The sequence below is a fragment of the Bidens hawaiensis genome, unplaced genomic scaffold (assembly GCF_021521415.1).
Source record: "Bidens hawaiensis isolate Kalapana, Puna unplaced genomic scaffold, B.hawaiensis_p1.1 tig00003760_1, whole genome shotgun sequence".
NCBI classification, from domain to species: domain Eukaryota; kingdom Viridiplantae; phylum Streptophyta; class Magnoliopsida; order Asterales; family Asteraceae; genus Bidens; species Bidens hawaiensis.
In genome coordinates, this window is record NW_027491216.1 from 585,688 (window position 1) to 610,681 (window position 24,994).

General features: G+C 39.6%; 1 protein-coding gene across 1 annotated transcript; it reads left to right on the forward strand.

Moving 5' to 3' along the window:
• Nucleotides 1-19,745: 19,745 nt before the first annotated feature.
• On the forward strand, nucleotides 19,746-24,682 carry LOC143624322 (metal transporter Nramp6.1-like). The gene is made up of 13 exons (XM_077095017.1): nucleotides 19,746-19,874; nucleotides 19,988-20,066; nucleotides 20,146-20,186; nucleotides 20,279-20,357; nucleotides 21,190-21,294; nucleotides 21,415-21,524; nucleotides 22,592-22,773; nucleotides 22,859-22,928; nucleotides 23,009-23,182; nucleotides 23,604-23,708; nucleotides 23,946-24,077; nucleotides 24,165-24,260; nucleotides 24,344-24,682. Exons 1-13 carry the CDS (start codon nucleotides 19,746-19,748, stop codon nucleotides 24,680-24,682), a joined length of 1,641 nt encoding a protein of 546 aa, XP_076951132.1.
• Nucleotides 24,683-24,994: the final 312 nt, after the last annotated feature.

Genomic DNA, 24,994 nt, shown 5'->3' on the forward strand with positions numbered 1-24,994 from the left:
TCATTCATTAACTTTGTTAATGAAACATTTATAATAAAACTTTTATCATGACAAATCAAATCAATACCGACTGATTTTCCGTCACGTAATTGAAACATATAATGCATTTAACCCAGTCTGCCGCAACTTGCTGGTAGAAATACTTGTATTTATGAAATGAAAATTTGAATTTGAGACTTTTTTTTATATACATACGTGTGTTGGATCAAATACAAAGAAAGCCTTATTACACTTTTCTTTAGGGCCGACCTGAAGGGTGTGCGAGCTGGCCGGGGCACGCAATTTTCGAGGGCTAAAACTTTTATATATGTATATATATTTTTCAGTAAAGGATCCCGAGTCAATCGACATCGTCAATTGGTTGATTCGGTCTTTAATTTTGATGTTTAAAACTCGCTGAAAAATACATTCATCGGAAAACTTTAGCCGGAAATCAAGTTTGAAACTTACGACTTTAACTTGAAGCTGATGACTCAAGTTTCATGGAATGGCAAAAACATTCCCTGCTCTTTATTTCATAATTAAATCTATTATTTATACACTCAGTCCTTTTAGTTTTGCTTTAGTTATACTTCGTCCTTAACTTAACTTAATAACTTTTATTTCATCAGCATACCAAATCCTTTAAACAAATTCAAAAAGTTAAGTTTATATTAAAATAACTATATTAATTCTCACAAGTGTTGTATTAATAAATCGTATAAGCATTCAATTTTAGGGTTTATAAAAATTGGGGTATTACATTAATACTATATATTTTTTATGTTTATTATTATAACCGTAATCGTCGTTTATAAAAATTAGCTTGTATATTTCGTTAGTTGCCAAGGCTTGCAGGCCTTCTTATTTCGGCTCGACCGAGGTATTAAAAATCTCAGAGACGACGATGCTTTTCTTATATCTAGCTGATAGCACTTTTAATTTGGATGTGATTATATTTGAAATTGGATCCTTATATTAAAAGTAATATATAGGCTATTTAAATTAAGTTGAATATACATTTGAAAAATCCTTGTAAGCTTTCTCAAATCTAGACTACTGACAACATATAAATCATCATCTTATCCGCTGACAATTATATAAGATATTAATTGAAGCGTTTTGAACTTTTTGAACATATGGACAGTGGTGGTGGGTGGTGGGGTGGTGGATAGTCGGTGTTGGTAAGGTGTGGTGTTTTAACCCTCTGCAGGCCTTAGAAGATCTTAGAAGTCGATGGGCTAAGTCTGCACTAAGAAAAGCATGCGCAGACGTTTTTTAATGAAATGTCTTCGAGAAAACAAACAGTCTGCAGATGGCAATGTCTGCGCGTCGTCTGCGCAGCGCAGACAAAAGAGCATGCAAAAACCTTTTTCAGAAAAACAAACAGCACCTAAGTTCATTGATTCCCTAGCATGCTTTCAATTGTCATGAGATTTACGAAACATTTGGGCTCGTTTTCGAGAATGTAAATTGTTTCAAATAGCATTTATAAAAGGTGGGTGCCATAATTAGGATAAACGTTTTTAGACTAGGAATATCATATGCTAAACTGAAACACTGATTTTTTGTTATTCGGTGTCGATTGTGTTGGGTTCCAGTGATGACCGGTCAAAATTTTATTATTAAAACCGGTTCAATAATATGTGACAAATAATTAATTAATCCAATTAATCAGTATATACGCAGCGGAAACAAACGAGTAGTCAACACCGAAACTAAACCTGACAGGATCCGGTTACAAACAATACGAGTACGAGTCAAACAAATAAATATAAATTCTAAACTAACAATATATTTAACTTTACCTCGGTTAATAAATAGTCAGTTGAAACACCGAAGGCTAACGAACTGACCTAGGTGGCACAACGAGACAAACAACAAGTGGTGGCGGTGCACGATGGCAACGGCAGCGGCGATGATATGCGGACAGCGGTTGGAGGCGCCGGTCAACAGTAGTCGACGGCGGCTAATGGTGATGGCAACTGCTGGCGGTGGCGGCTGGCAGGCAGACGGCGGTAGGGGTGGAGCAAGAATGGGGTATGAACTTATGTTAGCCTCTTGATTAGTTAGGGTTATAGAATATCATATATTATATAACCTTTTATTAGGTTAAACTAATCTTATTAGTTATAAACCTAACGGGACACTAAGTTCATCTCCAACTCCAAAGCCCACTACATGTTATTTTGTCTCGTTAAAATGTCCATCCCAGTTAACTAACTTAAGCGGATTTATTGTTCGTTACCTTACGGTCTAACTCTCATGGGTCATAACCCGGTTGGCCTTATTGACTTACCTGAACCGATCCATAATTCCAACACTCTCCCACTTAGACGGTTTCCGGTTAAGTTACTCAATACTAACAGTCAGCGGTGCTCTAGCTACACATAACTGCCCCTAACAGGTTATAACAGTTTAAATTCATGAACCAAAATACACTATTGCAAGATAATGAACTTATGGTAATCGTTGTCATCTATCTTTTTTGTATAAGACACTAATTGAACAATGAGACATGAATCAGGTTCAATTTCATATGGTGTTCAATCATTATAGTTCTCGATCTAAAATCAAATTGGTCCAATAAAACACACAGTAAGTTTGGGTGAGGCCTCACACTTCACCAGTTTGAATCAACGAGGGCGCCAAGATGTCTAACTGTTACATATCATGTAAGATTACATAATCCCATCTTGATTACATACAACTCCCACTGAACTTCATATTATTTCCAACCAATGCCTTTATAGCTGGTAGTTAGCGACAACGATTGACACTGATCAAATAATAGCCTTTAGTAAACGAAAGTTCTAATATGTATCTCAGGTCTAAGGATACTAACTGAGTTTACCAGTATCAAAACATCTTATGACTAAGATCCATGAAGATGATTTGATGCGAGTTACATCCAACGTCATTCATAATGCGGTCTGTGTGTTTGGAAGTCAACTCCTTGAGTCCAAAGTCGGGATAGTCTTAATTCAGCGTCGTTCCCACGAGTCTGATCGACTACAGATAATTTAGAATACAATATTCATGGATTAAACGTATTAAAATCAAACACAACTATACTATTCAACATTTGCATTTAACCATTAAATCAAAAGTGAACCCAAAAGTATAGCTGTTAAAATGGTCACACATCCACATACTAAATCAAAACAAACTACTAGCTAATCTAAGACCGATAGTATCTCTGTGATGATCATTCTTGTCCTGAGTCATCAGTTTAGTGAACGGGTCGTCTAGGTTTTGATATGTGTCTACTTTACTTATTATGATGTCCCGTCGTTCCATTATTTCACATATAAGGTGGAACTTCCTTAGAATGTGCTTGGCTCTGTGATGAGATATGGGCTCTTTGGCCTAAGCAATAGCACCTGTGTTATCACAAAACACCTCGATTGGTTTATGAATACTCGGAACCACATCGAGGTCAGTGATGAACCTTTTCATCCAAGCAGCCTCCTTAGCAGCATCTGATGCAGCTATGTATTCTGATTCGGTGGTAGAATCTGCCACCATACCCCTGCTTGGAACTTTTCCAATAAACAGTTCCTCCATTGAGAGTGAATGCATATCTTGATTGTGAGCGAGAATCATCTCGGTAAGCCTGGAAGCTAGCGTTAGTGTAACACCTTATAGTGAGCTCTTCTTCCACTCCTCCAAACACTAAGAGCATGTCCTTGGTCCTTTTCAGGTACCTTAGAATGTTCTTTACAGCAGTCCAGTGGGAAATGCCAGGTCTAGTACATAGCATTGCATACATGATAGAACCAATCGCTGAAGCATATGGAATTGCTTGCATGTGCTTAGTTTCAACGTCCGTTGCCGGAGATTGCGATTTGTTCAACACGGTTCCTTTAGCCATGCAGACAGCTCCTTTCTTGGAGTTATCCATTGAGAAGTGTTCCATTACTTTGTTTATGTATGTACTTTGACTCAGCCCTAGAAGTCACTTTGACCTATCTCGATAGATCTTGATTCATAGAATGTAAGCAACTTCACCAAGATCTTTCATTGCGAAACAAGATCCCAACCAGTTCTTAACTTCCTTAAGCATAGGAATGTTGTTTGCAATGATCAGTATATCATCCACATACATGATGAGAAATGATATAGTGCTCCCACTAGCCTTTCTGTAAATACAAGGCTCATCTTCATTTTGATAAAACCAAACTCTTTGATTTTCTCATCAAAATGAAGATTCCAGCTGCAAGATGCCTGTTTAAGTCCATAAATGGACTTATTCAGTTTTCACACCCTGTTAAGATATTTAGGATCGACAAAACCTTCAAGCTGAGCCATATAGACATCTTCTGAAAGGTGTCCATTAAGAAAAGCAGTTTTGACATCCATTTGCCATATCTCTTAGTCATAATACGCGGGCATGGCAAGTAATATCCTTATCGACTTAGTCATAGCAACGGGCGAGAAAGTTTCATCATAGTCAATACCTTGAGTTTGAGTAAAACCTTTCGCGACTAGCCGTGCTTTATAAGTCTGTACATTTCCATGCATGTTGGTTTTCTTCTTGAAAATCCACTTGCTCCCTACTGCCCGACACTCGGGGGGTGTTCCTGGCATCTTGCCATTTGTTATATTCCGGATCTAAGATAGCAGATTTGTAATTATTAGGTTTGTCGTTTGACTCGGCTACTAAGAGGACTTCGGGACCATCAAGATGCCATAGGTATTTAGAATTCGGTACGCGAGTCCTACTACTTCTGCAAAGGCTTGTTTTTATGTCTGATGTTTAAGCAACAACAACTTATCGATCAGACGTTCCAACTTCCTCAGCGTTTGTTTGTGGTTCTTGAATTTCTTCAAGATCGACAATATTATTTCCAGTTCCTCGATCTAGAATTTCCTTATCGACGATGTGGCCCTTCCTTTTGATAAAAATCACATTTGTATTAGGATGGAAGAAATAATATCCGGTTTAGTTATAGTATCCGATGAAAACAACTTTTACGCCGTGAGGATCGAGCTTGTCATCAGATCATTAGTGACATAAGCATCACATTCCCATACTCTATGGAAAGACAAATTGGGTTTACGCCCATGCAATATCTCATATGGGGTTTTGCTTACCTTTTTAGTTGAAGCCTGATTGACAATGCGGGCAACGGTTATAAAAGCAAAACTCCAAAACGAGTGAGGCAAGTTAGTTCTACACATCATCGATCGGACCATGTTTAGCAACGTTCAATTTCTCCTCTCGCTCACACCATTGTGTTGGGGTGTGCCGGGTGGAGTGAGCTATGAAACAATTCCATGCTCTTTTAGATGATTTATGAATTCTGAGCTGAGATACTCTCCACCTTGATCTAATCGAAGCATTTGATAGTTTTCCCGAGTTGGTTTTCCACTTTGTTTCGTTTTGAAACTCTTTGAACTTTTCAAAAGTTTCATGCTTGTGTTTCATAAGATACACATAAGCATATCGACTGTAATCGTCAATATAAGAAATGAAGTATCTTTCATGATTTCTAGACATGATTCTAAAAGGGTCGCATACATCAATATGTATGATTCCTAGCAGATCCTTTGCTCGTTCATTCTTATGAGTGAAGGAGTCTTTGGCAAGTTTACCAGCTAAGCAAGATTCGCAGTCATCAAAGGAGTCCGGTCCTATTGATTCAAGAATCCCTTCGGATTGGAGTCTCTTAACTCGTGCCTTGCTTATGTGGCTAAGTCGGCAATGCCATAGAAATGTATCATTGATGTTAGATCTGATACGTTTAGAAAGATTATATACATTATTGTTTATTTGAACATCAATCTCATAAATACCATTTCGAGGTTTAGCCTCAAAATAAAAGATATCATTCAAGTAGGCAGAAATAGAAATACCATTAAAAGCATACTTAAATCCTTGTTCAAATAGTAAAGAAACTGAAATAATGTTTCTGGTTAAACCGGGTGCAAACAAACAGTTATTCAAAGTAACTACAAGGCCAGATGGACAAGCAAAACGATATGTGCTAGTTGCAAGAACTGGGACTCTCTTGTGACATCTGCCCGAATCCGACCCGACCTAGGTACCCGTTTTCTGATCCGATTCTTTTTATGATTTAAAATTTAATTATTTTCTTTTAAAACTTGACATTTAAAATATATATATTACTAATAATATTTTCCTTCCCACCTCTTCCTCTCTCTTCCTTTCCGCCGTCCCGTCCCCCTTCTTCTCTCCGCCTTCTTTTCCCTCTTGTTGCCGTCCCGCCTCTTTCTCTCTCTTGTCGTCGTTCCGCCCTTAAGCCTTGAACCCCCCCTTCTCTTTGTTTGTCCTTTGTTTCTTCCCGCCTAAGGTTGTCTGCGCAGCTCCACGCGCTAGACTCCTTACAAGGAAGCCTGCGTGAAGACCAGTTGTTCCTGCGTTACGCGCTAGGGACTGTAGTTCTTCCCGCGGCGCGCTAAGAACTATAGTTCTTCGCGCGGCGCGCTAAGAATTGTAGATCCTCCCGCGACGCGCTGTGAATTTGTAGTTCTTCCCGCGGCGCGCGCTAAGGTTTGTTCTGTCTGCCTTCGCCCTCGCGCGCTCAATCTTCTCGTGTGCGCAGCCTCTCGCGCGCGCAGCTTTCTCGCGCTGTCTTGTGTCCTTTCTTCTGTTTTAACTTGCTTGTTTGCTTTTGATGTCTTATCTTCTGTGCTGTTGACCTGATCTATCTTATGTCAGAAAAGCCACTTTTGGCGCAGCATGCGCACCAACCCCATTGGTTGGCAGGAAAAGTGACTGACATTATCTTTTGAGATCTGCTTTTCCCATGCTTGACCAGTACCTTTATCTGACCCTCCCATGCCTGTTTACTGTTACCTGTCAGCTTTTCCTTGTCCCCTGCAGCTGCCATATCTTTTGATATCTTTTGCTTTTGGAACCTTTTTGCTTTTGTTATCTTTTGCTTGATCCTGTTGAAGATCTTTTCCCCTTTTCTAGGGATTGTGTTCCCTAGGGGTTCCCTATAAATAATAATGCTATTTTCTTAACACTTCACACACAAATACTTACTATCTTTCTCTTCCTTTGCTCTCTGCCGTTGATCCTCTGTCGCCTCCCTCTCTGCCTCCGTCTTCCTCCCTGATCTGCCCTGCTTTTCCGGTAATATATATTATATATAATAATTTACTTATTAATTATGCTAACTTATAATCAAGACTTAAAACCAATCGTTAAAACGATAATCTTTAATTATAGGATAACTTTGCTTGTTAAGAGTTGGTTCTTGCTTTATCTTACACCGCACCGTTTATCAAGTGAGTAATCTCGTACCTAATCCCTTTTTATTTTTAATGTTTTGGGATGTTCATGTGTTCGTACAAACTTGAGTCTTAAACTTGTTTATGAACTTTAGTCGCGCAGTATCCCATGTGTTGAGGACGTTTACTTGGCTGTTTATTTGTATGTGTGTATCATTAACCGCTTTGTTCGGCCTATTCCGAAGTTTTCATGGATCCATTAGATGAACACGGGAGACCTATCGTTTACGGTTTTCTTTGTTTACACTTGCACAGATGTTTTCTTGTTTTTGTGCTCATTTGGGAGCACGGATTGAACTATGAACTATGATCTATTTAGGCTTGATCACAATCTGATTACACCCTTGTTAAACACCAGACATACACGTGTTGCGCGCAGTGATTATTGTTATCTATTATCTATTAAACTTGATTTCTCACCAACACGCAAGTGTTTGACGTTTTATTTTAACACATGTTCAGGTTTGCTGTAGCTACATTTGGAGCTTGTGGACACGTAGGACGTTTTTACTTTTGGACCTAGATTAAAATGTATCAAGACAAGTTATTGTTGTTCGAATATTTTGCCTTATAATATAATGATTTATGTTGATTTATGTTATCTTGTGTTTACGTTGCGCGTGCGCGAATGAATATATTTATTAAATATTGACGCCCAAATAGTGTCACGAGTAATGAAACAATATGTGGCGCCCCGATGTATAATCCGCCTTTGGTCGGGGTGTTACAGATTGGTATCAGAGCTCGTTGACTTTAGGATAGGTGGTTAGACGTAACGGCCTAGAATACCTAAGAGTCCCTTCTCGCGCATGAGAGAAATCTCATGTTTGCGCGCTTATTGTTAATTACTCGTTGTTTATAAATATGCTTGCGCAGACGCAGCGTATGGTTTTATGTTTTATTTCGCGATATTTCGATTTTTGCTGAATTTCGATTTTTATTGATTTTACTTACATATTCGTTTGTTGGGATTGAAAATCCGAAAAGTCATGGTGATACATGAATAGTTGATTTTCAAATTCCATTTACGATTATGTTCTGAGGATTGGAGACTTGAAAAGTCATGGTGATACATGAATTGTCAACTTCCAATACTCATTTTCTTGTATATTTTATAGAGGATTGAAAAGTCATGGTGATACATGAATCGTCAATCTCCAATACTCGTTTACTAGTCATTTTAAATTGAGAATTCGGAAAGTCATGGTGATACATGAATTGTCGATCCTCGATTCGAATTTGTTATCTGTATTAAGTTTGCATTCAAATTCATGTTTTACTTTAACTATTGATGGTATCTAACCCCGCGAAACCAAGCTTTATAAGATTATACTTTGCGCTAAGATATTAACAAAACTAAAACTTTTATAGAATGCCTCCGCTATCTCGCCGTCATCAGAGGAGAGAAGCCTCGCGCAGACGTTCGCTGCAACGTTCCCAGGAAATGGCCGCCGCAATAGCCCAAGCTTTGAGCCAAAACAATACCTCCGGTTACAACATTAAGTCCTTTAATGCGGGTAACCCTCCGAAATTCACAGGGCTTGAAGGAGCCACCGTGATGCTCCAATGGCTCGAGAAGATTGAAAACACTTTCCTCCATACCCAATGCCCTCCTGACAGACGAACCCTATATGCTTCCAGTGTCCTGGAATCTAGAGCGCTTACATGGTGGAATGGAGTAGCTCATGCGCGTGGCGCAGAAACTGCTTCCAGCATGCTCTGGGAGGAATTTAAGGATCTCTTGACGCGAGAATTCTGCCCTCCCAACGAAGTTAAGCGCCTGGAGGAAGAATTTTGGAACTTGAAGCAATACAGTGGCGAAGCGCGCGAGTACGCGACGCGCTTCCATGAACTAAGCCTGCTTGTCCCTCACCTTGTTACTTCTTCCCGCCGAGCCATCGAGAAGTTCCTTGGGGGTCTCCCCATGGAAATTCAAGATTCTGTATGGGCCAGAAACCCAGTAACCCTCTCTGACGCCATTGAGTTGGCCGCTGTGCTCAGCGACAACCATGTCAGAGCAGGAACCCTGTTCCTGCGGCGATCTGAGAAGACCAAACCCACCAAGACTGTCCCAGAACCAACAGAAACTAAACCAGAAACCTCAAACCGTAACAACCTCAAGCGCAGGCGCAAAGCCTATGCGCTTACCAACCCGCCCATTGTCCAGCAACCCATCTACCAACCTCCAGTTTACACGCCTAACCCACTGTCAACCTACCCAACACCTCCTGTAGTCCACAACTATGCCTTAACCAACCCAGCACTCCCTGCCCCGCCACCTAAGAAACCTTACACAGGAACCCAACCCTTTTGCCCAACCTGTAAACTTCACCACCCAACCCAAACCCCGTGTCGACAATGTAACCGATGTGGCCGCGTTGGTCACTCTGCTGAGTACTGTAGAGTCCCTCCCGCCAACCCAATCGCGCAAACACCACCAACTTACCTGCAGAACCCACAACCATCATACCCTAATCCACGACCCAGGTCGTGCTATAACTGCGGTGATCCCAGTCATTTCCGGAACGCGTGCCCGAGACTACAAGTTCAGATTACGCAAGCAAACCCAGTTAACCAAATCTCGAACCAAGTGACGCGCGGACGAGCTTTTAACATAACCGCGCACCAAGCGCAAGCGAATAATGACGTAGTTAATGGTACATTTTCGCTTAACGGACATTATGCTTCCGTACTTTTTGATACTGGCGCCGATAGAAGTTTTATTTCTCGCGCGTTTGAGCAGAAGCTTGCGCGACCGCGCGATAACTTAAAAGAAAATTTTTCAGTTGAATTGGCTAATGGCGAAACTGTTTTAATTAACTCCGTGATCAAAGATTGCACGCTTAACCTTAATGAAAACGATTTTCTAATCGACCTCATCCCCATGCCTCTTGGAAGTTTTGATGTTATCATTGGTATGGACTGGCTCTCGAATAATCGCGCCGAAGTTATTTGCGCCAAGAAGTTGATTCGCATTCCTCGAGAAAATGGTGATCTTCATATCTACGGCGAGAAACCGTCTAACGGTCTTAAGCTTATGTCTTGCGCCGAAGCCCAAAGACTCATGCGGAAGAAGTGTATCGCATTCTTAGCCCATGTGGTCAAACCCGATGAAGGAAAGAAGAAACTTCGCGAAATCCCCGTTGTGCGTGACTTCCCTGAAGTTTTTCCCGATGATCTTCCTGGTATCCCTCCCGTTCGGGAAGTCGAGTTTCGTATTGATCTTGTCCCTGGTGCTTCCCCCGTAGCCAAATCTCCTTATCGTATTGCACCCGCTGAAATGCAAGAATTGGCAAGTCAACTTCAAGAGTTGACCGATAAAGGATTCATTCGCCCTAGCTCTTCGCCCTGGGGTGCTCCGGTGTTGTTCGTTAAAAAGAAAGATGGTTCGTTTCGCATGTGTATTGATTACCGCGAGTTGAACAAACTCACCATTAAGAACCGGTATCCCTTACCGCGCATTGACGACCTCTTCGATCAACTCCAAGGTGCCTCTTGTTTTTCCAAGATCGATCTCCGCTCTGGCTATCACCAGTTGCACATCCGCGATGAAGATATTCCCAAGACTGCTTTTCGTACTCGCTATGGCCATTTTTGAATTCTTGGTCATGTCCTTCGGTTTAACCAACGCACCCGCCGTTTTCATGGATCTAATGAATCGGGTGTGTAGGCCTTTCTTGGATAAATTCGTGATTGTGTTTATCGATGACGTTCTGATTTATTCCAAAACCAAGGCCGAGCATGAGCAACATCTTCGGTTGGTGTTGCAAAAGCTTAGAGCCGAGCAGCTCTTTGCCAAGCTCTCCAAGTGTGAATTTTGGTCGGATGAAGTACAGTTCCTTGGCCATATTGTGAACAAGATGGGTATCCATGTCGACCCATCCAAAATTGAAGCAATCAAGAACTGGATTACACCAACCACTCCTACCGAAATCCGTTCCTTCTTGGGCTTAGCTGGTTACTACCGGCAATTTATTTCGAACTTCTCAAAGATCGCATTGCCTTTAACAGCTCTAACGCACAAAGGTAAACCGTATATTTGGGGCTCGAAACAAGAAGAAGCCTTTCTGACGCTCAAGCGTTTGTTGTGTGAAGCTCCTGTTCTTGCGCTACCTGAGGGTAATGAAGATTTTGTCGTGTATTGCGATGCATCCAACCAAGGTCTCGGTTGTGTTCTTATGCAACGAGGCAAGGTTATCACTTACGCATCAAGGCAACTCAAGATTCATGAAAAGAATTATACAACTCACGACCTCGAACTTGGTGCAGTTGTATTTGCCTTAAAAATCTGGAGACACTACCTCTATGGTACTAAGTGTATCCTCTACACTGACCATAAAAGCCTTCAGCATATCTTTGATCAAAAGGAACTCAACATGAGGCAACGCCGATGGAACGAACTCATCAGCGATTACGATTGTGAGATCCGGTATCATCCTGGTAAGGCTAATGTGGTAGCCGATGCGCTCAGCCGCAAACCCTGCCAGCTTAACTGTATCTTGCCGCGCACGCAGCTTCACTTTGCGCCGATTCAGAGCAATCTTGAATCACGCATTCGCGACGCGCAGCGCGCATCCATCAGTAATGGTAACCTTCGCGCCGAGTTAGCGTGTGGCGCGGAAGCTCATTTTGTCCCTAATCTGAGTGGAATTCTCTGCTATCTAAATCGCATCTGGATTCCCTTAGATGAGAATCTTCGCGCTGATATCCTGAGTGAAGCGCATAAATCTCGGTATTCTATTCATCCCGGCGCTGATAAAATGTACAAAGATTTGCGCATTACTTATTGGTGGCCCGGTATGAAAAAGGATATTGCTGTGTTCGTAGCTAAATGCCTGACTTGTTCTAAGGTAAAAGCTGAACACCAACGCCCATCTGGTTTGCTCGAACAACCAGAAATTCCTACGTGGAAATGGGAAGGTATAGCGATGGATTTTATTACCAAGTTACCTTTGACATCAAGCAAACATGATAGCATTTGGGTAATAGTGGATCGTTTGACTAAGTCTGCTCACTTTCTGCCCATTCGTGAAAACTACCGTGTTGAGCAACTTGCGCAGCTTTATGTCAAAGAGATTGTCTGCCGTCATGGTACTCCTTTGAGCATCATATCCGATCGCCATGGCCGTTTTATATCTCGCTTTTGGAAATCTCTCCAATCTGCGCTAGGAACTCGCTTGGACATGAGTACTGCATATCATCCTCAGACTGACGGACAGTCTGAGCGAACTATTCAAACTCTTGAGGATATGCTCCGATCTTGTGTTCTTGATTTTGGAGGTAATTGGGATTCGCACCTACCTCTGGTCGAGTTCTCTTATAATAACAGCTATCATTCCAGTATCGGTATGGCCCCATTTGAAGCACTTTACGGTCGTAAGTGCCGCTCCCCGATTTGTTGGAGCGAAGTGGGTGAAGCTCAAATCACAGGACCCGAACTTGTTCAAGAGACAACCGATAAAATCGCCAAGATCCGTGATCATCTGCTGACTGCCAGAAGCCGACAAAAGAGTTACACAGATCGCAGGCGAAAGCCTTTCGAATTTCAAGTTGGTGATCTTGTTCTCCTCAAAGTGTCGCCCTGGAAAGGTGTTGTCCGCTTTGGGAAGAAAGGTAAGCTTGCTCCTCGTTATGTTGGGCCATTCAAGATTCTCGCGCGTGTGGGAAAAGTTGCCTACAGACTTGACCTGCCGCCCGCGCTCAGCAATGTGCATCCAACGTTCCATTTTCCAATCTCAAGAAATGTTTAGCTGACGAGAACCTTCACATTCCACTTGATGAAGTTCAAGTTGATGAATCCATGCATTTCGTTGAGAAGCCTGTTGAGATTTTGGATCGCGAGGTAAAGCAAACCAAGCGCAGTCGTATCCCTATTGTTAAAGTTCGCTGGGAGTCCAAGCGCGGAGCAGAGTTCACATGGGAAAGGGAAGATCAGATGAAGATCAAGTACCCGCACCTGTTCTCTGCGCAACCTATTTCGAGATAAATTTCGGGACGAAATTTCTTAAAGTAGGGGAGACTGTGACATCTGCCCGAATCCGACCCGACCCAGGTACCCGTTTTCTGATCCGATTCTTTTTATGATTTAAAATTTAATTATTTTCTTTTAAAACTTGACATTTAAAATATATATATTACTAATAATATTTTCCTTCCCGCCTCTTCCTCTCTCTTCCTTTCCGCCGTCCCGTCCCCCTTCTTCTCTCCGCCTTCTTTTCCCTCTTGTTGCCGTCCCGCCTCTTTCTCTCTCTTGTCGTCGTTCCGCCCTTAAGCCTTGAACCCCCCCCTTCTCTTTGTTTGTCCTTTGTTTCTTCCCGCCTAAGGTTGTCTGCGCAGCTCCACGCGCTAGACTCCTTACAAGGAAGCCTGCGTGAAGACCAGTTGTTCCTGCGTTACGCGCTAGGGACTGTAGTTCTTCCCGCGGCGCGCTAAGAACTATAGTTCTTCGCGCGGCGCGCTAAGAATTGTAGATCCTCCCGCGACGCGCTGTGAATTTGTAGTTCTTCCCGCGGCGCGCGCTAAGGTTTGTTCTGTCTGCCTTCGCCCTCGCGCGCTCAATCTTCTCGTGTGCGCAGCCTCTCGCGCGCGCAGCTTTCTCGCGCTGTCTTGTGTCCTTTCTTCTGTTTTAACTTGCTTGTTTGCTTTTGATGTCTTATCTTCTGTGCTGTTGACCTGATCTATCTTATGTCAGAAAAGCCACTTTTGGCGCAGCATGCGCACCAACCCCATTGGTTGGCAGGAAAAGTGACTGACATTATCTTTTGAGATCTGCTTTTCCCATGCTTGACCAGTACCTTTATCTGACCCTCCCATGCCTGTTTACTGTTACCTGTCAGCTTTTCCTTGTCCCCTGCAGCTGCCATATCTTTTGATATCTTTTGCTTTTGGAACCTTTTTGCTTTTGTTATCTTTTGCTTGATCCTGTTGAAGATCTTTTCCCCTTTTCTAGGGATTGTGTTCCCTAGGGGTTCCCTATAAATAATAATGCTATTTTCTTAACACTTCACACACAAATACTTACTATCTTTCTCTTCCTTTGCTCTCTGCCGTTGATCCTCTGTCGCCTCCCTCTCTGCCTCCGTCTTCCTCCCTGATCTGCCCTGCTTTTCCGGTAATATATATTATATATAATAATTTACTTATTAATTATGCTAACTTATAATCAAGACTTAAAACCAATCGTTAAAACGATAATCTTTAATTATAGGATAACTTTGCTTGTTAAGAGTTGGTTCTTGCTTTATCTTACACCGCACCGTTTATCAAGTGAGTAATCTCGCACCTAATCCCTTTTTATTTTTAATGTTTTGGGATGTTCATGTGTTCGTACAAACTTGAGTCTTAAACTTGTTTATGAACTTTAGTCGCGCAGTATCCCATGTGTTGAGGACGTTTACTTGGCTGTTTATTTGTATGTGTGTATCATTAACCGCTTTGTTCGGCCTATTCCGAAGTTTTCATGGATCCATTAGATGAACACGGGAGACCTATCGTTTACGGTTTTCTTTGTTTACACTTGCACAGATGTTTTCTTGTTTTTGTGCTCATTTGGGAGCACGGATTGAACTATGAACTATGATCTATTTAGGCTTGATCACAATCTGATTACACCCTTGTTAAACACCAGACATACACGTGTTGCGCGCAGTGATTATTGTTATCTATTATCTATTAAACTTGATTTCTCACCAACACGCAAGTGTTTGACGTTTTATTTTAACACATGTTCAGGTTTGCTGTAGCTACATTTGGAGCTTGTGGACACGTAGGACGTTTTTACTTTTGGACCTAGATTAAAATGTATCAAGACAAGTTATTGTTGTTCGAATATTTTGCCTTATAATATAATGATTTATGTTGATTTATGTTATCTTGTGTTTACGTTGCGCGTGCGCGAATGAATATATTTATTAAATATTGACGCCCAAATAGTGTCACGAGTAATGAAACAATATGTGGCGCCCCGATGTATAATCCGCCTTTGGTCGGGGTGTTACATCTCTTCCCATCACCAACGATGAGTTCTATGCTGCCTTGTTTCAGCTTCTTTAAGTTTTTAGGCTCCTGCAAGACATTAACGATGTGGTAACCACATCCGGTATCAAATACCTATGTGTTTCTAGAAACAGTGAAAAGTTCAATAACGTAAATGGAAGTACCTTTAGAGGCGCTTTCACCATTGGTCCTCTGCCTTTTCAGCTCAGCAAGATAGTTAGGACAATTACGCTTCCATTGTCTCATTTTTTTGCACTTGTAGCACTAGCGCTCCTCAGGAGGCGGTGATGGTACCTTTGCAGCACCTTTGTTAGTGTTAGTGGCATACCTGGCAGCAACAATAATCTTTTTCTTGCCATTACCGTTACCCTGTTTCTTGGGTTTAGGCTTCACGACACCAGCAGATCGAACCATAAGAACTTGATTAGTTTTAGCGGGAATATTCATCTCAACTGTTTTGAGCATTCCATGAAGCTCCGACATTGTCTTCACCCAGCCATTCATATTGAAATTCATTACGAACTGGTCATAAGAGCTGGGAAGAGAGTTCAGGATGAAATCCGCTGCCATTTCATCTGGCAGGGGATAATCAAGTTTCCTTAATTGTTCGATGTACCCTTTCATTTTGACGACATGCGCACTAACAGGCGATCCCTGTTCCATTCTGCAGCTGATGAGTTGCTTCATGGTGTCAGAGCGTTCTTGACGGGCTTATTTCTAGAACATGCCCTTGAGTTGCTCAAGCATCTCATAGGCACCAAAATCTTCCAAGCCTTTAGCACGCTCGTAAGACATGGTGGCTAGCATAATACAGGCGACTTCTGCAGAGTCATCCATATGCTTGTCAAGAACCCTTCTAGCATCAGTAGTATTGTTTTCAGGCTCGGTTGGAACAGGTCCATCGAGAACATAGTGCTTCTTTGCCATCTTGAGAACAAGTCCCAAATTACGGTGCCATTCAAGAAAGTTGGTGTCATTCAGCTTTTCTTTCTCAAGAATAGCCTTGAGGGTGAATGTGGAGTTATTATCAGCTGACATCTGTTTAAATATGCAAAAGTAAATTTTAATTAGTATTTTTGATGTTTTAATCCTATTATTAATGACCCAATAACATTAGTAAATAGGAACTTTGAGAATCTAGCTTCCAGTTACTAATGGCAGCTGTAGCACACAACATTAGTAAGTGGTTAGGCAGACAGACAACGATTGCCAATTGTGAATAAAGCACAACTCTTGGTTATGAGTCCTATTAAGACAACACTTGCCTAAGTAGATACGTTTAGCCTCATCTATGCCCACTTTAGTCTCTCGGAAGCTGTAGCACGTAACAGGAGAGTAAAGTAATAGTCGCCCTAGTATAATCACTTGTGAAAGGGCCGGATGTGTCAGCGAAACGCTTTCACCTTGAAGGGATAGGCTAGAAATCAAGCACGGTGCTATAGCTCCAAACACTTGAAGTTTCGCAGTATGCCTCAAGTGTGACTTATAGTAGGATGACATATACTATTGATTTAAGATTGGGACTAATTTTATATTACCGAATAGAGTAAAAGTCCGGTTTTACTGTATTAATCGGGACAATGTGAAGAACCCTTTCATCTCTCAGGACACTTAGTTTTATATAACCTATTAAAACTAAGTTTGTCGCAATAATAACCAATTTCAAGTTAATAGTCTACCTATTAAGTTATTAGTTATGGAAAATTAAATTTAGTTTAATTTTGCAAAACATGATTGGTTAATTTATTTTAAAATATTTGGTATTAAGCAAGCAACCACAATAGCAAACAAGAATATGTAAATCTTAAATGGCCAAGATAAGTGATTGATCTTGCTAGAGCCTATTAGCAAGATCAATCGGGCCAAGGGGTCACAACACAAAACAACCGCAAGGATGGACTCTTGGTGCATCCCGTCATCTTTGGTAACTTCCACTGACTTCAAGAACTCCATGAGCTCGTCCTCGGTTTTCCTTCAGGACTTCTTCATTACAAATTCTACTAATACAAGTAATGAAAAACTAAACCCTATCTATTATAATTTTGAACCATCAAGGGGGCCAAAAACCATAAAATAAAAACCGAAAATAAAGTACAACTTTTGAACCATCCATATGGCCAAAACAAAATCATTCAACCAAACAAACAAGGTCGGGTCAGATTTACATATTCAACGAAAACAAAGTCAGGCAATATTTTGGTCAAATAAAATAAATAAAATTTTGACCAAACCAAAGTTGCCCTAAAATTTTATCAAGATCAAAAACGTCAACTACCTTGAAGTTATGATGTAGAACCGGTGAAAATACCGGATTCGACTCGTATGTTGTAACCAAGGCTCTGATACCACTGTTGGGTTCCAGTGGTGATCAGTCAAAAATTTATTATTAAACCCAGTTCAATAATATGTGACAAATAATTTATTAATCCAGTTAATCAATATATCCGCAACGGAAAGTAAACGAGTATTCAGCACCGAAACTAAACCCGACAGGATCCGGTTACAAACAATACGAGTACGAGTCAAATATAAATTTTATACTAACAATATATTTAAGTTTACCTAAGTTAATAAGTAACCGATTGAGACACCGAAGGCTAACGAATTGAGCTAGGTGACACAACGAGACAAACAACCAGCGGTGGTGGTGCACGGTGGCTACGGCAGCGGCAGTGATATGCGGACAGTGGGTGGAGGCGCCATTCGACAGTAGTCGACGGCGGCTGATGGCAGCGGCTCGCGGTGGTGGCTACTGGCAGCGTCGGCTGGCAGGAAGACGGCGGTTGGGGCAAGAGTGGGATATGAACTTGTGTTAGCCTTTTGATTAGTTAGGGTTATAGAATATCATATATTATATAACCTTTAATTAGGTTAAACTAATCTCCTTAGTTATAAACCCAACGGACCATTAACTCCATCTCCAACTCCAAAGCCCACTCCATGTTATTTTGTCTCGTTAAAGTGTCCATCCCGGTTAACTAACTTAAGCGGGTTTATTGTTCGTTACCTTACGGTGTAACTGTCACGGATCATAACCCGGTTGGCCGTATTGACTTACCCGAACCGGTTCATAATTCCAACAGATTGTGTGTAATGTTTGGATTGTATTGTTCAGTGTATAACTTCTAACTTTTAAAAGCAGAATTGGAACTCACATTCTACAATACACTGGATCAATTTATCTTAAAGAGAAAACTGAAGAGTATACTGCCAACACAAAGGAGATTTTGTGGCAAGACAACTCCAAGGCCTTAACTAGTTAACATTAATTAAGTGTGTTTAGTTGGGTGGAGTACCATGTGGCCATAGTTAAGTGTGCTCAAGTGGATACCAGGATGAATGACATCTTGAAAGTCCCCCTTAAGGAAATTAGAAACAAATACGTAATCTCCTTGTGAGAAAGTGACCAATATTCGTGGTACAAGATGTTGAATTTTACAAATAGTATTAGAGCCAATTCTGTAGCATTTGGAATGGTGGGGGCAAACCTCAAGGGCGATCGTCCCTAGGAGTCTTAAGTGGGACACCTTAGGCAAATCTTACATTCTTGATTGCATTGGAGACGAACCTTATCGGGGATGATGAGTCCATAAGGGGGAGTGGTGATCGTAACACGTACACTAGGTAAATCCCACATTAGTCATCGACCGAAGGAATTATTGTTTCAAAGGAATGTGATGCCTCAAGAGACTCCACAATTTAGCGTACTCATGTGCGAGTGGTGCTATGATGGGTGACCTTTTGGGAATTCTCCACCGGGAAAACCAAAAACATATCCTCAGCTTCGTGTGGGCAAAACGAGCCATATTGGTGGTATGAGAAGCCACAAGTTACAGCTAGCTGTACTTACTTTGGCTTGGATACATACATGCTTGTTACAGCTGTGCCAAGAATGGGTGTGACGGTCTTAAGTCCATAAGTCAATCATTAAAGAATGAATCCATGTCATATCCAAACATTTCAATTTATGTTTTTAGCCTATAGTTTGCTAATAATTTGGAAGGAATTTGACGTTATTTTTAGTATCAACCGGGGTTAAGTTTGTTGTGTTAAGGGTGCCTTTCTTGTACCCGTAATTTCCTTAAGGAATTCTAATATAATGTAATACAGAAAGATATTCCAAAAGATGCGTGTGGTTTTTGAATTTGCCCTCTGATTTACCAACACTGGGAAATTTCAAAACATCGAAACAAGCTTTTTGCTCATTTGAAAGCGTTCTTGAAAGTAATACAAGTAGGAGAGCAGCAACATGTTTTCAATTAAATGATAATACAATTAAAAATTAATAGGTAGATGGCAAATATGAAGTCATGCCTCGCTTTCAAAACGGCGTTGGCCTTTCTATTAACCTAAGTTATTTGTCAACAATAATTAAGTACTCCAAAACTGATGTAACCACTGAAACTCAAGTATAAATATAACCTCCAAGTGAACATCTTTAATCCCCATGATATGTGTCAATACTCCATCATCACCTCTTAATCTAGGATAGCGAAAGACACAGATCGATGGCCGCAATTCAGAATGAATCAAGAGGTATGGGAGGAAGCAATTGCATTTCCGCCCATGATCTTTGTAGAGTTTCATCTCCAGTCAACAACAAAGATTATGATCATCAAGATATGGACTCTTATCAGGTTTTCTAGCTTTTGTTACTTGTTAATTGCATATTATGCTAATGTTTAAAGCTATGAAAATGGCTAAACAAATTTGAGAACTATTTCTTAGTTTGGTATATTATAATTTTCAGAAACCTGGATGGAGAACTTTCCTCTCGTTTGTTGGTCCTGGTTTCCTAGTTTCATTGGCTTATCTTGATCCAGGAAACTGTAAGTCTGATGTTGAGCTCTTAATATCTTATTAAATCTTACGTTAAATATCACAAGCTTATTGCTGTTTGGTATGCAGTGGAAACTGATTTACAAGCTGGCGCAAACCACAGATACGAGGTGTGCTCATGTCAAGAATACTCATATATACATTTTGATTAGAAAAAAAAAAAAAAAACCAATTTGATTGTCAAATGACGTTATGCTTTCAGCTACTTTGGGTGATTTTAATCGGCTTAATCTTTGCACTTGTCATTCAATCTCTTGCGGCAAATTTAGGTGTAAGCACAGGTAAGACACCAGTTATTCAAATCACCAAAATAGCCACCATTAGCGAAAAAGTAAATAAAAATAAAAATAGCCATGTTAAAATAGTCTTTGACCTTTTTAAATTACCAGAATAGCCTGGCTTGGCTTGACGCTTAGTTCATGCGTCAATCCCTGTACTTCATGCGCCATTTCCATCTTCTGTGCCAATATATGGCACATCACATCCCCTCCTGTGCTAATCTTAATCTCCTACGCCATCCTTTTCCACGTACATTATTCTTCTCTTTTACGCCAAAAAGATTAAGTGGTAATATAACAAGTTTCATGGCTATATATTTTGATAAGTTTTTTTTTAGTCAAAATGGCTATTATGGTGATTTTCCTCATTTTCATTACGGATATATGAATATGTATTATATTTATGACTTTATCTCAAACTTCTTATTATATTTCTAAAGATAAGTTAGATTAGTTATCTATCTATATTTTATTGTTCTTATCTGTACATAATTGTTCTTATTGTTCATTTGTTCTTGTCTTTACATTACTTAAACGGTTTTAGACTTTGAAAGTTATTTTGTATTGTATTATCTCTATACCAAGATATTTATGAGTTATGATATACATAAAAACATTATAAACACGTACCAATATTGTATTATGTTTTACCCAAAAGACAAATTTAGTTTAATAACAAGAAAATTGATTCACGTTAATGTCAATTGTATTGTACTGTGTTAATGTTAAGGCTACATCATAGTGTAGTTATATCGGCGCAACGCTAGAAGTCCAGTCTCTAATCTATTCCATATAAATTAATGGTTACTTAAGAAAAGTGAGGCTTCTTATCCAGGCAAGCATCTATCGGAGTTATGCAAGGTTGAATACCCAACTTTTGTTAAGTATTGTCTATGGCTGCTAGCTGAGGTTGCGGTCATTGCAGCGGATATTCCCGAAGGTATGGTTGTATTATTGTAAATTTAAAAATATAATAATCTGACATAATGTGCTCAATCATATTTGTTCTAATTAACGTTTTCCTACAAAATTATGATTCTGTTTTCTTTGATGTTAACAGTCATTGGGACGGCTTTTGCTTTGAATATTTTATTCAATATTCCTGTTTGGGTTGGGGTTCTTCTCACTGGTTTCAGCACCCTCCTACTTCTTGGCCTACAAAAATACGGTGTAAGTTAACTTTTGTTATTAGAAGGCATGCAAAAAAGTTAAAACTACTTATATAGAAAATAGTAAGAAGAGGTATTGCGGGCTAAAATAATTTTGCTCAGAGATAGTCGATGATACGTAAAACAAAGAAAAAAGTTAAATGGATTCGCCCCTTAATTATAGGAAACATAATACTCACACATGTGTTGCCTTTCTATCCTTCCCTCAAGGTTTAATGTAGGATGAATTAATATATAGTAATCAAATTTCTTAAACTTTGTCGTGATCTATTTAAACCTTCATTTACTATTATCTGCATGATTTCTAACATAGAACTCCAAAGTCCAAATCATATTAAAGGGGAAGTTTGATCAACCCATTTTGCAATAACTTCCTTTGACTAAAACATTTGTCATGACGTATATGTATTTTTATTATACATTGATCCACGTGCGCAAGACTTGTGCACTCTTGGCGCCTATAGCTTCATGTTAGCGCAAGCCTTATACACTCTTGCGCCTATAGCTTCAAGTTGGCGCAAGACTTACAAGCATACTCTTGTGCCAAGAAAAAGAAAACCTTACTATCCAGCACTCACCAACCTATCATGAAAAAAAATCAAAATCCAAATAAATGTAAAACAAATTATCATTATAAAAAACAAATATAATAAATAACTTCAAGTGGACAAATATCGCATCTTTATGTTTATAACTATTATTTGATTAGGTATGATACAATTGCTCAAATTCGCTCTCCACACGCTAATTACCTACCTTTCTAAACCACCAATAAGAACAAAACGTTGTGTGGTCAGCAGAGTTATTTTGATGATTTTCTTTTATTCTAATTTGTAAAGATCAACCGATTTACCGGACATAAAATCTTCTAACACAAGAGAAATTTTTAATAAATAACGGAGGATGGAGGAGAGTTTCATAAGTGGGGTCATATAGTTTTCAAATTATAAAACAGTATAAAAGGGATACATATGAGTAAAACTATATCGTTCATTCTTTAAATCTTTTAGCCAACATAAGTTACATGAAATTATGATTGTTCATAAAAGTGTATATAAATATATATAGGTGAGGAAGCTAGAAGTATTGATAGCTATTCTGGTTTTCATCATGGCCGGTTGTTTCTTTGGAGAAATGAGCTATGTGAAGCCACCTGCTCGCGATGTGCTAAAGGGAATGTTTGTCCCAAAACTTAGTGGCCATGGGGCCACTGGTGATGCCATAGCACTACTTGGTGCACTTGTTATGCCGTATGATCCCGCCACCACCTAAGAACTCCGCATTTGTTTTAGAAGTTATCACCTTAAGTGATATATATTGCATCTTTTTCAACAGGCACAATCTTTTTCTCCATTCAGCGCTTGTTCTTTCGCGCAAGATACCAAACTCTGTTCGTGGGGTCAATGTAAGTCATTTCAGGAATAAGGACAATCAAAAGATTTAAACCTAAGTTTGTGTCTGACTAGTTGATGTTTTATGTAACAGGATGCATGCAGATACTTCCTGATCGAGAGTGGTATTGCACTATTTGTGGCCTTCTTGATCAATGTCTCGATCATAGCTGTTTCTGGCACTGTTTGCTCGGCCGAAAACCTATCAAGCGATGAGTTGGATCGCTGCAACGATCTTTCCCTTGACTCGGCTTCTTTTCTTCTTAAAGTATAAATTATATCACAATCTGTATTTTAATAATTCAAACTATGACCAATAGTACACATCGGCAATGTGAACACTCACACTTCTAACTTTCGATTCCATTTCCATTGGCATTCTCAATCTAATGGAAAAATAACTTCGTTTGCCCCTAATAAATAATTGACTTAACCTTATCAGAATGTCGTAAACTGTCTTGAAACTGTGCAAATGAAAATTAGGGGCAAACAAAGTTACTTTTTCGTTAAATTATGATATCGCCCTTACAAGGAAAGTGAAAAGTAAATGTGTTATTGGTCACATTGTTGCTGCGAATTATTATCACTCAGTTTATCCATCATGTCTTATTTATTTGTGCATATTATAGCTATTATTTGAAGAACCTTGATAAAAAGATTCTTAATTAACCCGCCAATTTGCTACACAGAATGTCTTGGGAAAGTCTAGTTCTACTCTTTACTCTATTGCACTGTTAGCTTCTGGCCAGAGTTCAACCATCACTGGTACTTATGCAGGACAATTTATTATGCAGGTTAGAAAAATTTTTTTGCAATGTATTAGCTATCATATAAACGAAAATCCAATTTAAACTAAACAAATCTAGCGAAGAAGAGAAAATAAACAAATTGTAAAGTAATTGTGTTTTAAGTAATGTTACTGATCATCTATACTTTAATAAATGCAAATGACAGTTAGTAATGTCATTTCTGTATAATGTCAAGTTTTTAATAATTAACACGGCACTGACTACACGCAACACATATTGCAGGGATTCCTGGATTTAAATATGAGAAAATGGCTAAGGAACTTGATAACAAGATGCATCGCCATCACACCAAGTTTAATAGTGTCAATCATTGGCGGATCTTCTGGTGCTGGAAGATTAATCGTTATCGCATCGGTTTGTATCTCACAGTTTCCATAATTTGGCATTTCTAATGCATTTCCATGTTTCTTTAAGTTGAATTGTCGTAACAATATTTGGCAGATGATATTATCCTTTGAACTTCCTTTCGCCTTAATTCCACTCCTTAAATTTAGTAGCACAACCATTAAAATGGGTCCATACAAGAACTCGATGATTGTGAGTTATCGTCCTTCATTTTCTTTACTTTTATATATGATGTGGTTGAAGTTCATAGAAGACTATGACACTTTCTTGTGCAGATCATCGTCTTTTCTTGGGCTCTAGGACTTGGGATTATCGGCATCAACATTTACTACTTGACCACATCGTTCGTTGATTGGCTAATTCATAGCACTTTGCCTAGAGTTGCAAATGTTTTCATCGGGCTAATAGTGTTCCCCATCATGGCAATCTATGTACTATCCGTACTCTACCTTATGTTCCGCAAGGATGTTGTTGTAACCTTTATCGAACCATCAAAACTTGATCTGAGTTCTCAAGTTGGTATGGAGAGTCGGGAAAATGGTGATGGTAGAGGGAATGAGATGACAAATGCTCCTTACAGAGAGGATCTAGCGGATATCCCATTTCCAGAATAGAGAATCTAACATGTTTTATGACCTTACTATGTTCTTCGTGACTATAGATCTAAAAAGTTTCAGGTTGGTTCAAAAGAGTCATTGCCTATTCTTAACAAAGGAGAACAATGCTGTGAGATGTAAACCACTTATACATTATTATCCCCATCAAATTGTCATGTGTTATGCTTTTATACCTAGTAAATGTTTAGTTCTGTCTTTATAAACATAACTATAGCCTATAGTTAATGTTAAAGAAAGTAAATCTGAATTTATATGTGCTTTTATTGTCATAGATAGAATAACTGAAATGTTATATTGATCATTAGTGAA